At 45.8% G+C, this 14,859-nt stretch overlaps 1 protein-coding gene across 2 annotated transcripts in view; it reads right to left on the bottom strand.

The window, feature by feature from the left end:
• Positions 1 to 14,859, bottom strand: part of NPAS2 (neuronal PAS domain protein 2) — a 158,326-nt gene that overhangs the window by 28,918 nt on the left and 114,549 nt on the right. For both annotated transcript variants that reach the window (XM_077915017.1, XM_077915016.1), the window contains exons 6-9: positions 13,419 to 13,539; positions 12,289 to 12,402; positions 1,449 to 1,567; positions 670 to 752 (exon numbers count right to left, since the gene is read on the bottom strand). In XM_077915017.1, the coding sequence (XP_077771143.1) occupies positions 670 to 752; positions 1,449 to 1,567; positions 12,289 to 12,402; positions 13,419 to 13,539 (437 nt within the window). The remainder of the gene's footprint in view (positions 1 to 669; positions 753 to 1,448; positions 1,568 to 12,288; positions 12,403 to 13,418; positions 13,540 to 14,859) is intronic.

Raw genomic sequence — 14,859 nt, forward strand, 5'->3', positions numbered from 1 at the left:
GCACACTTAACAATCGACACAGAGGCCTCATTTCTCAAGAAGGAGGACAGGAAGATGGTTTCGCAATGGTTCAAACCAGAGAGGCTGTGTCTTCCAAAGTGCTCAAGCTTTTTGGCATTTAGATACTCGGTTTTACTGACATCACCTGGGTTAAATAATAATAAACTTTATCATGACTGAACAATTAAAAGTAGCTATAGACTGGGTCAGTCCAACGCCAAAGCGTAATAAAAAAATTAGAGGGTGGTGAGGGGAGATTTCTCATCCTACAACTGTGAAAAATGTTATAGAAGAAAGAAGATCGAATGAAAGGGACAAAAGGGTGTTGAGAGAAATTAAGATGAAAAGTTTCTCTCCCATCTGCTCCTGCCTTCCTGGGAACTGGAGAGGGTCCCGAAGTGGTGGGGGTGTGGATCTCCCAAAGACGTCCCCGGGCTGTGGCACCTGGCTCTCCTGAGATGCTCTGACCCAAACAAAGAACATATCCATGGACAACTTGCAGTTGAAGGGAAGCCACCTCACTCTTGGCTAGGAACGATTTTTCCTGCTGCCAGAAAGCCCTCTCCTCGAAGGGACCAGGCCCGACTTTTCTCTCCCAAGGAGAGCCTGGCTCATGCAAACAAACACTTGAAAAGGACCCAACCCAAATATGTTTTTCTTTTCACAAACCTGTGATCCAGAAATAAAAATTTCCATTCCAAGCTATGCCTTGAAGTGAATTCCTCTAAGGGTTCGTCAACTATGCACATTTCCTGTATTAGAAGGGGAAAAAAAATGTTGCTCGGGGTGCCAGATGCTCACCCTAGGTTTGTTCAAGAACTCATGGTAGAGGGATAACAGAAGTTAAAATCATTTACAGCCAGTCTCCAAGTTGTGTTGGACTGAAACTCATCATCTGTAGCTAATTTCAGTATTAGCTGATACTAAATTTATTTCACGAGCTGGGGAAAAATACCTAAGAGCCAAAATGTCACACCACTCCCTTCCCATTATCTACAAGTGTGGTAAACATGTGGAAAAAGGCTTTTCATCTGAACTTGAATGACTAATTTAACTCAACATTCATGCCACGGATGTTAAAGCAATCACGGATGAGAGAATGCGGACAAACCCTTGGTTTTGACGCTTGGTCCTCACCTCGGCCTGCCCTGAGTGGTATTAGGGTTGGTGTGAAAGGTAGGAGGGTCTACAGAGCTGCAGATGAGCATTTCTGCAGGCTGAGTGGCAGCTGACATTGCCTTCCAGCAAAATAGCTGGAAGGAAACCAGAGGTGGGGCCAGGGGCATGTATGGCTGTCACAGGTATGGAACCAGACATTTCAACTTTTCAAAGTCAGTGACGACGTCATTGCAATCTTATTCTTTTCCACGAAGATGCTTAATTCACTGTAACTAAGCGTGACTCAGTTGTACTAGTGCCACATGATAAATTCTCCCCCAGATACTTGCCTTTAAGAATTGTGGCGTTGCCAGACGAACGGTGGCGATGAAGCAGACCTCCTTTCCTAGCGGCACCCGGCAGGGTCTTGAAAGGGTGCTGTCAAAGCCATTACAAGAGGGGCTAGGCACTGGGGCGGGAGGGGACAGACGGACAGGTTAGCCCTGTGTGGCACAGCAGCTGACCCCTACCTGGCATCTCTCAGCCAGCACCGTGCTCAGGGCTTCAAGAACATTCACTCACTTGATTCGTGCCACGGGACACCTGGGTCAGGGTGGTGCTAGTACCTGCAGGAAGTGGGGGGCCAGGGCTGCTGGGGTAACATAGCTGAACAGAGCTGGAATCTGAGTAGCCGACAGACCACCCCGCCTCTCGTTTCCAGCAGCCCTACGGCCACTTAGACTGTTGTGCTGGGAATAGAAGGCACCTGGCTCTGCAGGAAGGGCCTGCATTCTCACCCCAGGGTGGGTTCCACAGTCAGGCGTAGTTTCTGATTTGATGGGCCCCTGGTGTTTGCTGACCCCCCTGCCCGCCCCTGGTCCTGGCACAGCACACCTGGGATTCAAGGGCTTCCACCCTGAAACTCCACATCAGGAGCCAGGCTGATGTTGGGCTTGGCCGATGTGATCCAGGGTGATCCCCAGAGGCACAGAGTGTCCACCACAAACTTGCTCGTTCTGTAGCTCCGCCCAGGGGACAGGCCTGTTCACAAGTGCCTTATTATTCTCCCTGGGAAGTCTGGGAAGCCATGACTTTCCTCATGCTACAGGTGAGGCAGCTGAGGCCCAGAAGGGCCACGTGCATTAACCACGGTCACTCGGAGAAGTAACAACGGAGCAAGGACTCTGCCCAGGTCTTCCGACTCCAAGCTTGGAGTTCTCATGGGGCAGACAGAGGATTGTTCAAGGCTCGTGCTCCCTCTAGGGAGGTGCCAGCTGGTCTCAGCCGCCCTCTTCCCCAGGAGCTACAGACTTGGCTTCACGGTGAACTGTGGTGACCTGCTTTACCTTTTGGGCCAAAGACCAATTCTGCTATTTTAGATGGAGCGTGCTCAGTGGGAAAAAGAACCCTGTTAAGTATGAGAAAAGCCAATGGACCCTGTATGTGGAATTCTCGAACTTGGCTACACACCAGATTCCCTGGGACTGTTACGTGGCCTCCCAGCTGCCCAGACCCCGTTCCCAGATCAGCTAACTCAGGAACTCTGGGTGTGAAGCGCAGGCACTGGCACTTTTAAAAGCTCCCCACATTTACTACCGTGCAGCCCGCGTGGAGGATCATTATGCTAGATAATCTATACTACCTCTTCCTTTTTCAAATGTAGTTGATTATATCCTGAACTAGATCCTGAATTCTAAATACATTTCTGAACTTGTAGATTTAAACATAGTTGTCTTTTCCAATTTGAGCACATATAAAGCAACAGAAAATGAAATGCATTCTAAAATGAAATCTGCAAGACTTTCTTTGGATTTTAGCTTTCCAATAATTTTTGTTTTATATGTTCGTAGGTTTCTAAGTGATTCTATAATGTGGTCTTCTATCCACTTACATGAATAAATTCATTTTACCAAGCATATTCTCCGAATGCATTCACATAAATATTAATATAAATGTTTCCAAACATGAATATAAAGGGGGCAAAGTAGGAAATAGTGGTCCCTAGAGACTTTACATCTGTCATTAGCTGGCTTAGACAACTGCAGATTAATGAGTGGGGTGAGCCAAGGCACTCACCAGGGGAAACGAAAGCAATCCCACGGTGGGGAGGGGTCTGCAGATGTGAACATCTGCATAATAAAAAAAAGATATTAACAAATTTCCCAGATGTGAAATATCCTCTCAGCTTGAATCCAAGAGACATCACCTGCCGGATAAAGACCTAATAAAATCCTCCCTACTCTTTTCTAGGCCTTCTAAGCAAACTTCCGAGGATTTCTGGGGAATTTTAAGACAGTCTCTCTCATTTGTCTCTAAACCGTGCGCCTTGCTGGAATGACCCATGGTCTCTGTCAATAAGTGCCTTCATCAGTGATTTACCATGAGGAAGGCAGAGGGACAGAAGGAGCACAGGGCAGGGAAACTCCAGCCCCTAACAATTTCTTCAAGGGGCAGAGACCATGGAAATTAAGTGAATGTTCTGCAGAGCTTACTGCTGGCCTGGCTGCCTCCCAATGCAGTTTTATCAGTCCTTTTAGAGCTGCTAAGGTTTTAAAGATGAAAATGCTCCCCACGGGGGAAATTTCATTATTGCTTACAGCCTGCACTAGAGAAGCTACATACTTTACAGAGGGCTCCAGAACCAGGCAAGCTCCTCTTCTAAATGAGCCCTCTCCCCCCAGACCAGAAGCAGCGGAGGGCTTGATCAAAGGTGATGGTAAATCAAGGATGAAAGTTTTAACACAGGCCAAGGGGAAAACCTTGGGGGAAGTCAAGGGGAAGAAGATACTTGAAACATTTTGCCGACTCTGTTTCAAATGACTTTTACTCACAGCAGGAACCTCCTAGCAGATTCCAGAGTCAACACAGGAGCAACCTGCTCCCTGGGACTTCATGGTAATATTTAGCACTTAGAATAACTTCTCTGGCACTTCTTATCCCAAGGTAGTTAAAAAACATTAATTAAGGATTTAATTAGTTGTTTCAATTTAAGTAATAGAAAAAACATATCTAATTACAGCTGGCTTCCCGAGCCTCTTGGAAGGATTAATCGGTCGATGCCGGCACAGCCCTATGTATCAGGTCTCTGCCTTTCAGACTTCAGTCTTTCAGACTTCTCCTTTCTTCCACCACTCCAAGACACTCACACACGCACAGCACGCATGCCACAGATGAAAGCAATGATTTCTTGCTACATTTTTTTGCTCCTAGGGTCATCTTACTTGAAATTGATCTTCCGCCTGCCCCAAGCTAAAGAGATAGGTTTCCCCATGGCAGGAACTAGGTCTAGTTCTTTGTCTCCCGCTCTGAGCAGGCGTCTTGCACACAGCAGGTGCTCAATGTGTGTTTGCTGAATGTGTCTCTGGCGAGATGACCTTCCACTGCACATCCAAACCACAGCTTAAGACCCGGCTGGGGAAGTCACCTTCTGATCCCGCCTAACACACAGGCCATGAGACCCCAGGTGGCTCCCCTTCTGCGGCCCAGCCTGGTGCTGCTGGCGACTGGCTCACTGTGGGAAGGTGCCCAGGGAGCATGGCCCGGGGTCCCACTGGCACTTGGGCTTGCTCACCGCCCTATCAGTGCATTTACCCAGGTCAGAAGGACCTGGGCAGGGTCTGCTGCAAATCATCAGCAGCAGTCACCACTCTGTGAGAACAGCACAGGTGAGCCTCAAGCTTGGAAAGCTGCAAGACGATGGTCTGCTTTTGGTCTTCCTACTAAAAGGATCGGGGTGAGGGAGCCCCTTTTTGCTCCTGAACCTTTCATCACAGCCTCTAATTTTAGAGACCCTGGAAGAATTTTGCCTCGGGCTGGCACTCTAGGGATTCCGAACAGGAACATGAGAGGGCCCCGAGGTTCTCGAGAGAACAGGAGTGATTAAAGTCTGTCTCGCTTGGCCCCTGGGGTCGGCTTCCAAGTCTGTCTGATGACAAAAGTGACCTCCCGAGTCAGTCATAAGAACATAGGCTTCTATGAGGGGGCCGGGAGGCCTCGGGTGGTGTGAGATGTGTTTGCAAAGAGGTAGGAAAGGACAGAGAAGCAGCGAGGTGGGGTAGTGAACGTGGCTCACAGCAAAGGCGCAGAAACAAAAGGAAAGAGAGGTACCGACTGTGCCTCAGTACTGGTGCAGTCATCAGGCCTAAACAATTAAGCATTCTGATCAGAGATGGCCTGCTTATGATAAATTAGTTGCAACAGCTGTAGGAAAACACACGAATCGTGCACACGGGGAGTGACAAATAGCTTTCTCAGCACTTCCTGGAACAAATGCAAATTCAAAGCCGAAAGGTGTCCAGGAAGACGTGCAACCATCAGGGAGGAGGCTTGCTAAGGGAAGAAAAACATCCTTAAATCCCATTTATGATAAATATCCAAAACGTCTGGGCTAGAGCATTGGGCTGTGAAGGAAAAAAATCATTTCCTGCACATTCACGAGAAGTCACCTCCCGCTCATTAAGCCCTCTGTTCAGGCGCTTCTCTTGTCTCTGCACAGCACGATCCGCGCCACCTGATGGGTTCTGAACCGCCGGGTTACCGGGTTCTTAGAACAGCCCGCCGAGAAATAATCCCGCCGGGTTTTTGGGTTTCTTTCTGCCGGTCCTGTTTGGCATCGGAAAGAAAGAACGAGCTTGGAGAGAAGCTGAGAGCCACACGGAAAAGCTAAGGGTTTGCAGTTTGCTGGATTGAAAAAATGACTCAGCCCGGAAAATCTATGTCTCGCTTAAATATTTCTTCTTCCCCTTGGCGTTAATTAAAATGAGTATTTTGGGGGGCCAGGAGGTTGTAATGGTGTTGACAAGATATCCGCCAGATGGTTGGTGTGGACAGGGCCAGATGATTCGTAGGCTCAGGGAAGTGAACTTCCTACAGGCTGCCACCCCCTGTCCTCCAAGTGGACGTCTTGTGCACAGTTTTATCACAATTACTGCACAACCTCTACAGAAGGGCCCTGCTCGCAGGCTGAAACGGGCAGGAGGACGTGTCTGATAAATGTGTGACCATTCCTCACTGCTCCATTTCGGTGTGGACTCTAGATGCTCAGGCAGGACGATGCCCTTGGGTAGCAATTTGTTCTTTATTGCGATCTTAATTCCTCTGCAATCTAATTTGGCAGCAATGCCCGCTGCCAGAGAGGGATGTGGCACTTCCTCGTCGGGGTGGAGGGGACACTCTGCTTCTTGCTCCTGGGGGCCTGTGCACGGGCGGAAGGGGACATTCCTTCCCCGAAGCTGTCCTTCCTGTGCTAAACTCAACGTCTCCATTCTCAGTGAGGTCTGGCGGGCGTGGATTTGCTCCCCTAACTGAGAAATCTCAATTCAGCTCCGGAGAACAAAAAACAAAACCCCCAAAGCCATAAAACGAGGCAACCTACAGAAATCCCACGGAACATACGGAATCCAGTGTCGTAAGCTGAAAAGCCTCCCTTTCTGCCAGTATTTCAAATCTGGTTGTGTGGTTAGAGGCAGATAGGTAAAATGAGGGCAGGGAGACTTTTATACTCTGGTGTGTGGTTTCTGGAAAGCCCAGAGTGGAATGTTTGCTGAGGGTGACCTATTTGGAACCACACCAGCAACTTTTGAAATACTGCTTTCTGGATTTCAGTCAGATGCACATTTAAATCCAAGTCTGGGGGAGGAACAAGGGCTTAAATAGAGGATTGCCTTCTTCCTGGCATGAACTTATGCTTCAGGACCTGCAACCTGTTTGTTAGGACCCCTGAAAGCAAAGCCTGTTCATTATGCCTTTGAAACTCATCTGGCCAGTTCCTTTCCCAGAAAAGTGGGGGTGGGGTGGGGTGGGATGGGACCATGGGTGGAGGTTGAGAGAGGAACCCAGGGGCTCCTCTATATAACTGGAGAAGGAAAAATTTGGAACTGTGTGTTTGTCCAAGGGGTTTTAAAAAAATCGGTTCTGAGACACATATAGCTCTGAATAAAGTCAGGTCATTTCACCCCTATTCTGGAAATGACGTGCCGAGTAGAGGTAGACCAGGGGCTGCTCCCACCAGGAATCCTCTCTGAATCTCCAGGGCACATGACCAAGATCAGAGAGTAGGCTTTTTTATGGGAAGAGGAGGAGACATGTAGTTCTGTATTTCAGCTCAGATTCCTTCAGGAAGCTTTCCATGGACTTGGTTAGAAACTGTCCTAAAGTGAAACAGTTCTAGGAAAGCTGTTTTCTTGTCCCATTTCCTGACACATACTTCTTCACGTTTATTAAAAAATCTAGGTGAAAGATGTGAAATCCTGTCTTCTGTCTCCTCTCCCTTGAACATCTGTAGCAAATGATGAAGCCCTAAGGAGTGACCAAGATGTGCAAATATTGAAGCAGGGGAAGTTCCATTTTGTTGACGTACTTGGGGCAACAGTGGCCATGTCTGCACAGCCACGATGAATGGAGAGGTTTGGAGGTAAAGGGGTAAGGTGACACAATTGGCTGGGGAGTCTAGAAATGTCCAATTAGAGTTTAATCTCGTTAACAAGGGAAAAGGGGCAAAGTGCTTTTATTCCTCTCCACACTTCGAATTCCAAACTGGGTCTACTCATCCCGGTGACAGAGCCAGACATATTCTAAGCAGTTATTTGGGTTAGCAGGCAAGCAGATGGCGTCTTTGTCTATGTGATTTAAGGGTCACCAAAATCTCTCTCTGGATCAGTGTCACCTGTCTTCCTGCCCTGGAACCTACACGTTTTCCTTTTTGCCCTTTGGTTTTAGGCCCAAAGGTTCCTATAGATGTGGTTTTTGAGTGGCAGCTCGTGCTTCCAGCAGCCTTAAGGCAAGCTGGTTGATCAAAGGAACAAGAGGCAGGGAAGAGAGTGCGTCAGGAACAGTCCTAGTGGGGGCGCCTGAGTCACTGGGGAGGGAGTACCCAGGGAGCCCAGGCAATTAAGGAACTCAATGGGGGTAGGGGACAAAGAATTGGGGGGGGGGCAAGTGGAGGCCAAAGATGACCACACACTGACCACACAGGGTTGCTTGGGCCTTCCAGTGCAGACAATTCACAAACCACTGGAAGTTACACGCGTGCCACTTTACCTGGCATGTACCAAAGTGGATTTCATCTTCATTTTGGATTAAAGGCTCAAGAAGTAGTGGGGGCCCTTCTAGAAGCCACTACTCTATTTCCAGGTGGGCTTTGAGGTCAGTCAAGGAGAGCTCTATTATCAGTTCTCAGGAAGAACCCTGATTTCCTTGTGAGTCAAAATTTGGGTCTGAATCCTGCTTCTGTCCCCTAGCACCTGTACATGTAGGGCCAGGATGACTAAGCCTCAGTCTAGGTCAACATACTTGTGTTGAGCCTTATTTATGTACCAGGTAAGGACTGCATAGGCCCAGGAAGGGGTGCAATAAGCTCACAGATGAGTAAGGGTCACTGTCCTTTCCACTCCATTATTTACAAAGATGAGAGCCTTGTATCTTCCTGACATCAACTAAGAATGAACCAGGCCACACTCCCTAAAGAGCTCTACAGAAATGATAGAACTTTTCCTGATAGTGGGCTAGAGTAGGGTTTCATACATAGTTCTATAGTTCTTTCAAGTGAGCAGGTATTCTATTAAAATCAAACCAATGTTCATAGTCCGTTTTCTTCTATACTTTACATATTGCTTTCTTTTTCTTTTTTTCTTTTCTCCTTTTTTTTTTTTTTTTTTTTTTTTTACATATTGCTTTCAAATGTATGCCATGCCTGGGAACTCAGGGAAGTTGCATGGAGTGGCTTGTGTACAAACCACATTATCTTGTTTCTGTATTTGATACTTTGACATCTGGGGCCTTGCTGACTCTAGAGGAACTGCTCCTTTCAGGGTTGGCCAATCCCTAGAAACAGTCAGTGACTCACCTTCCAGAGCACCTTTCATAGGCAAATCAACCCCTCTAGAACCCACACTCCTATCATCTCCTCATGGGTCTCTCACACTCTGGGCTACCAGCTACTTGCCCCAATCACCCATGTATCTGACAACTAGAGACAGCCCCTCTACCCAAGGGCCCACTAAAATTATTCAAACCAGTCAGACTGAAGCCTGTTTATTTCCACTGCCTTGCTCATTCTTTTCCACAGAAATCACACAAGAGGCTCTTGCCCATGTCTTCTCCCATTCACCCTGCCTCCTGATCTCTCCCCAGTGCTTTCCCATGTGGCCTCCATGGTGTGCTGTGCCTGTTTTGAGAGATCTATGAGTATAAGCCTCTTCTTTCCTGACAGTCATTTCCATGTCTGTCTGTCTCACCATATTTGATTTAAAATAAAGCTTGGGTACCTTTAAAACAGCTTGGTACATGGCTGCAGGACATCTGATGTGCATAGGTAAGGATATCCTGACCAACAGCATGCCAGGTGGCAGGGCAGGCCCGTGTGCTGCATCTACATGTTTAATTTCAACATAGATTTGTGGGAGGCAGCAAAGCACTGGGGTTCAGGGTCGGAGCTCAGGGTTAGAACAGGCATGAGTGTAAGTTCCCCATTTCCCATGTGTGTAGCTCAGATTCTCACAAGCATCAGCTTCCTCCTTTGTTTAGATGGGACAATGCCAACAGTACCACTTATAAGGTTGGTGGGAGGATTCAATGAGATTATCAACGCAAAGACAGAGCCCAGGCCCTGGGATTTAGGAAGTCCTCCTAAGGTGCGCTAATTTTATTAACCCATTGCTTAATGTTTATTGAGAACTAAACCTACAAAATCAAATTTGAAGTATTTCCTAAAGTATGTGAAACCATATTTTAGAGGTCAAAAATGATTGAACCTGGGTGATTTCACAGGGCTCCATCTTAGAAATTCATTCGTTTCTGACATTTGTTGTCTATTTTCATTCAAGTGAGACTTATATTTCAGTTTTCCACAATTATATTTGGGGACTCTTGTCTCAAGAAAGCCCCCTAACTTTGGTTTGTTCAACAGGCTCTGGAAAGACACTCTGGCACTCTTGGTTTTAAATTTTCCACTTTCAGTGCTGTGTGTTTATAGCAGTAACAGTTTCAAAAAAAAAAAAAATCACACATAATTTCCACACATTCTTTCAGGCAAACAAACAAGGTCTCAACTTGGAGTGAAGATAAAGCTCTGCTAGTTAAAAACAACAACAACAATAACAAAAAAAAAACCAAAAACCCAGGTATTCACAATGAAGCCTGCCTCTTTCCTTGAAACCCTCTAAAATGTGAGAAGTGACAGGAAGCTTCAAAGTGATATTCAGCAGCAGCTTAAGGGAGAGTTGTGGAAATGTAAATTAACAAAGGATGCGACTGCTGCTCACCAGCCAATCACATGTCGGTTCCTTAATTAAGTGGAGTGCTGTTGTCATGGGGACACGTGGGAGCAGTGTCCCATAATTCCCACAGTCTTGGCACTCTGGGGGCCAGGGTGCCTTTCCCTTCCTCGCTCACAGCCACAAGGGATGTTCTGCTATTCTGACAGCTGGCACCACGGCCACAGCGCACATTTTAAGCAAATTCCAAACCACTGCTTCTACTGATTCAAGGATGAAGCTGTTGGAAGGAGTGCCATCAGTGGGAGGAGTACCATTAGAATTCCTATGGAATGGCATTTAGTATTACAATAGGGCAGTGTTTCTCAAAGTCCATGACCCCTTTTCATCAAAACCCCAAGGTGCTTTTCTAATTGCACAATCCCAGCCCCACCCTCAGATCTCCTGAACTGGAATCTGCGTTTTAACAAACTACCTCACCCAGTGTACTCTGCTCCAGGGCTGGCATCATGTTGGGTGCTCTACGAGGTGCCTCTTACGTTAGTTTCTTTAACTAGGTAGACGGACCAGCTACCATTTGCTTAGGTATGTGGTTCATGAAATGCTTATCTCATGAGGTTTAGGAAAATCTTTCAGATGAGTCAGGTTAGGCATGGTCTGGCTTTGGCTTTTCCCTTGTAGTCCAGATTTAGGGCCCCACTGGTGAAAGCTGACTTCTCTTCACTTCCAACCACTCAGGAACACTGAACCCTGTTTGGGTAGGTTCCCAGAGGGCCCCAACTTGGCCATGGAGTCCATCATCCAGGCATAAACCCTGAACAAGGCTTGAAAATCACATTGGCAGGACCAACATGCTTAGCATCTACTTGGCGCCTTCTGAATAAAAGCATGTATATTTATGCAAGCAACATACAACAGAGGATCGTCTTAGGGTGAAGGGAAGATCCCGGGTAGCCTCAGCATTAGGACTTGGGGCCATTATGTTGGCCAGTTCTAATGGAGACTCTGGGACTAATTTGGTGGGGTAATGGACTCCATTTGGGGCTGCCCAAGCCCGGGCTGCCATCAACTCCCTGGTACCTTATCTTCCCCTGTTGGTTTTCCTTTGGTATAGTTCTCCTTTCTTCCTCTCTTTCTGCCATCCCTGTCAACACTTCCTTCCATTTTCTTTCCGCATCTTTGTGGTTTTATGAAATGTTAGATCATCCAAAGTGATTTGTTTTGTGTTGAGGTTTGAAGTGTGGAGCAAACCAAACACAGGCCTGTGCTGGGCTTCCCGGTGGGGCTGGGTGCGGGGGCTCAGACTGCTGAATGTCGGGCATCAGGCTTGCATTCCCATTTTCCCCAGGTCAAAAGTGAAACTGAGGGTGTAGGTCTAGTTTAGAGGTGCAGCCAGGGTTTGGACTATTAGTTATCTGGGTAATTTCCGAGAGTAAGATTTTACTGCCTGGCTAATCTGCTTGATAATTCACCAATGTGGATTGCTGGCTCATCATAAAATGGCCCTTTCCTGTGCATTAGGGTCAGAGGCAGCAAAAGACCTGCATACCAGACTCATGAAAGCATGCTCACAGCAGTAGTGTAAAAAGGAGAATAAAGATGCAGAAACCAAGGTTATATGCATCTTCATGTCACAATGAAGCCCTGTTCGGCTGTGTGTAGGCTGAGCCTGTTCTTTATTAACTGTAAGTTGTTCCTTACAGTACAGAACTATTCCATCAGCCTGAAAATAAATAAATGAATAAAGTGCATTTCAGTGGGACTTAGTGCCCCGGCGTAAACAAGTGTGGGAGTGTGTTCTTCTTGAACGGGAGATAACATTTATGAGCACAAAACGCATCTTGGGAACATGAAAATCTAAATGCAAATATGAAAAGCACATATTCTCACTCCTCCTCCCTCAGTGATTCTTATGCCCCCATGTGCACGTTTGCATGATAAAAGACACTGTCGCAATTATATGACAATTAAAGCTTACCATTGTTGTAAGAGCGAAAATTTCCTACAAATTTTATGTATTCATAAGTTGGAAATTCCTTTGGGTTCAAGCTGCCTCTGAGAAGATGGCAATAAAACTCTAAATCGTTGTCAGCTGGGCCGTTAAAGGAAAAAGAGAAAAGGAACGTGAATATAACATAGATTCTAGACTAAACAAGTTGTGTCTTTGTGTAACTCCTGGGCTTTCGTCTACACATGGCCAGGATATTTCTCTCATTACGACTGACTTTTGGACGTGATTTTATAACCTCTGCAGAACAGGGGGTTTCCCCCCATAGTTTATGTAGATATTGTGCATTCTGTACTTGGGCCCAATTAGTCTTAATTTGCTCACAGATGTCTGTGGTTGGTTATGTCGGCATTGATTAGTTCCGGTTGTTTTCATATGGTGTATTAAAATAAAGCTGCTCATATAGAGCTGCTCTCTTTAATTTAATCTTTTCACGTTGCTTTGAAGTAAAATCAGATGTACAACAGGACAAATTATTCATGGAAGATGAACCAAAGCCTGGACAAGTAAGTGCAAGGCACTCATACTACCTCCGTCAACATATGTGCTTCATTAAGGGACACACGGTTCAGCAGCCACCAAGGCTGGCCTTCCATCCAGGGTGCCAATTTTGAGGAAAACTTTACAATGCCATAAAAACTGCAAACGTATATAAATAACCAGATGACAGCCTCAGGAGAAGAGAATTTGGAGTTTTGACCTAATTATTCAGTTTTCAGTTGGTTACTTGGTTATCATACAAATCTGGCATTACAGTGTCCTCTAAAATAAGCAGACTGGGCACTGATTTTTGCATTGTTTGTTACCAAAAGACTGTCTCATGTCTAAAAAAAAAAAAGAACTTCTTGTGTTACATGCAAAAACAAATTCTTATTCTTAAGCGCTGTGCTTTCAAATTTTCCACAGAGAAGTTAAATGTCATACATATTCCAAACTCCAGTTTTAGCTTTAAATTTAAAATATACCTCTAAGGATCTTGGAAATATTCTGAGTCGCAAGGAAAATTGTTCTTAAAATTAGTCCTCCCTTCTTAATTCATTCTAACCTCCTTTCAAAAGTAAAATTCTTATATCTTGTAAAACCAGTAAAGTTAAACTTACATTTTAAGTATTCTGGGGAGGGGGAATCTGTCACAAGCATATGGGAAGAAAGCATTTTATACACTTCTGAATGTTCTTGTTCTGGAAGGAAATTTAACAAATTCTGATCCATGACATCTGACTGAAAAAGAAAATAAAGAACAAAGGTACATACTCAACGAGGATGAAAAACAAAAGCAAAAGCCCAAACTGAACATTGAAGACAATTTAGAACTGGTGTCTGATATGAAAAGTTGAAGATCCATTTTCCTGTGAAGACACTCAAATCTATCACTCTGTAATCCTGAATTATAATCTAAAATGTTTTACTTGCTTCAGTGCAAATGTGCTACAGTATTGCCCATGGGCCCCAAAAAGAAGTTTAAGAGTTAAGTCAGACAACCATGGTGAGAGTCCTAATGCCTCCCAGAGGACCCCCACCTGCCAACACCCCTGCGTTTGGGCCGGGACAGTGAGGGGCCCTAGTCAGGCCCACTTGTTCATGTGAAGGGCCCTGAGGAACGCAAAGGGTTCCTTTTCTGGCTGTTAGGCCAGCAAACACACACCTGTTTACTTCTTAGAATTCTCCCCAAAGGAGCTGTACTTTTTTTTCTGAGTGCCTGGGCACTGTGGATGCAAAATACAACACTGAATCTAGACACAGCACTGTCCAACAGAACTGTCTGTGATGATGGAAATGATCTATAATGTGCTCTGTCCCTTATAAAAGCCAGCAGCCACATGGCTATGAGCATTGAAATGTGGTTGGTATGACTGAAGACTGACTTTTTAAAATTAAATTTATTTTTTATATTTTTATTTCTGAGAGAGAGAGAGAGAGAGCGCACATGTATGGCAGGAAGAAGGGCAGAGGGAGAGGGAGAGAGAATCCCAAGCAGGCTCCAAACCTAGCTGGGAGCCCAATGTGGGGCTTGATCTCATGACCCTGAGATTATGACCTGAGCTGAAACCAAGAGTCAGACACTCAACTGACTGAGCCACCCAGGTGCCCCTGAAGACTGAATTTTGAAATTGTATTTCATTTAAATTGTATTTTAATTGGAATTTAAAAAGCCACTTGTGGCTAGTGGCTCCCATATTCACCAGTGCAGTTGGGAGTTGACAGAGGAGACAGAGAAAGATGGGGATATGTCTTGCTTCCTCAGTCTCCCTCGATAACCTCATCTTTTCCTATATTTTTAAACACTCTTATGTGATCTTATACACTCTTAAAATTCATATATCCAGACAACTCTCTGTTGTGTGCCCCTTGGGGACCAGAGATTGATATGCATTCCCAACATCATTCTTTTGCACTCATACTTCCTCCTTCCCTATGCTCCATGATCCTACCTACTATATTGCCAACTGGTCACTTGTCCATACCAGACACCCTGGTGGCATCCTCAGCTTCTCCCCCTCCTGCCCTCATCTTCACATCCAAACAATGTCCAAGTGCTGT

The sequence above is a fragment of the Canis aureus genome, chromosome 11 (assembly GCF_053574225.1).
Source record: "Canis aureus isolate CA01 chromosome 11, VMU_Caureus_v.1.0, whole genome shotgun sequence".
Classification (NCBI taxonomy): Eukaryota; Metazoa; Chordata; class Mammalia; order Carnivora; family Canidae; genus Canis; species Canis aureus.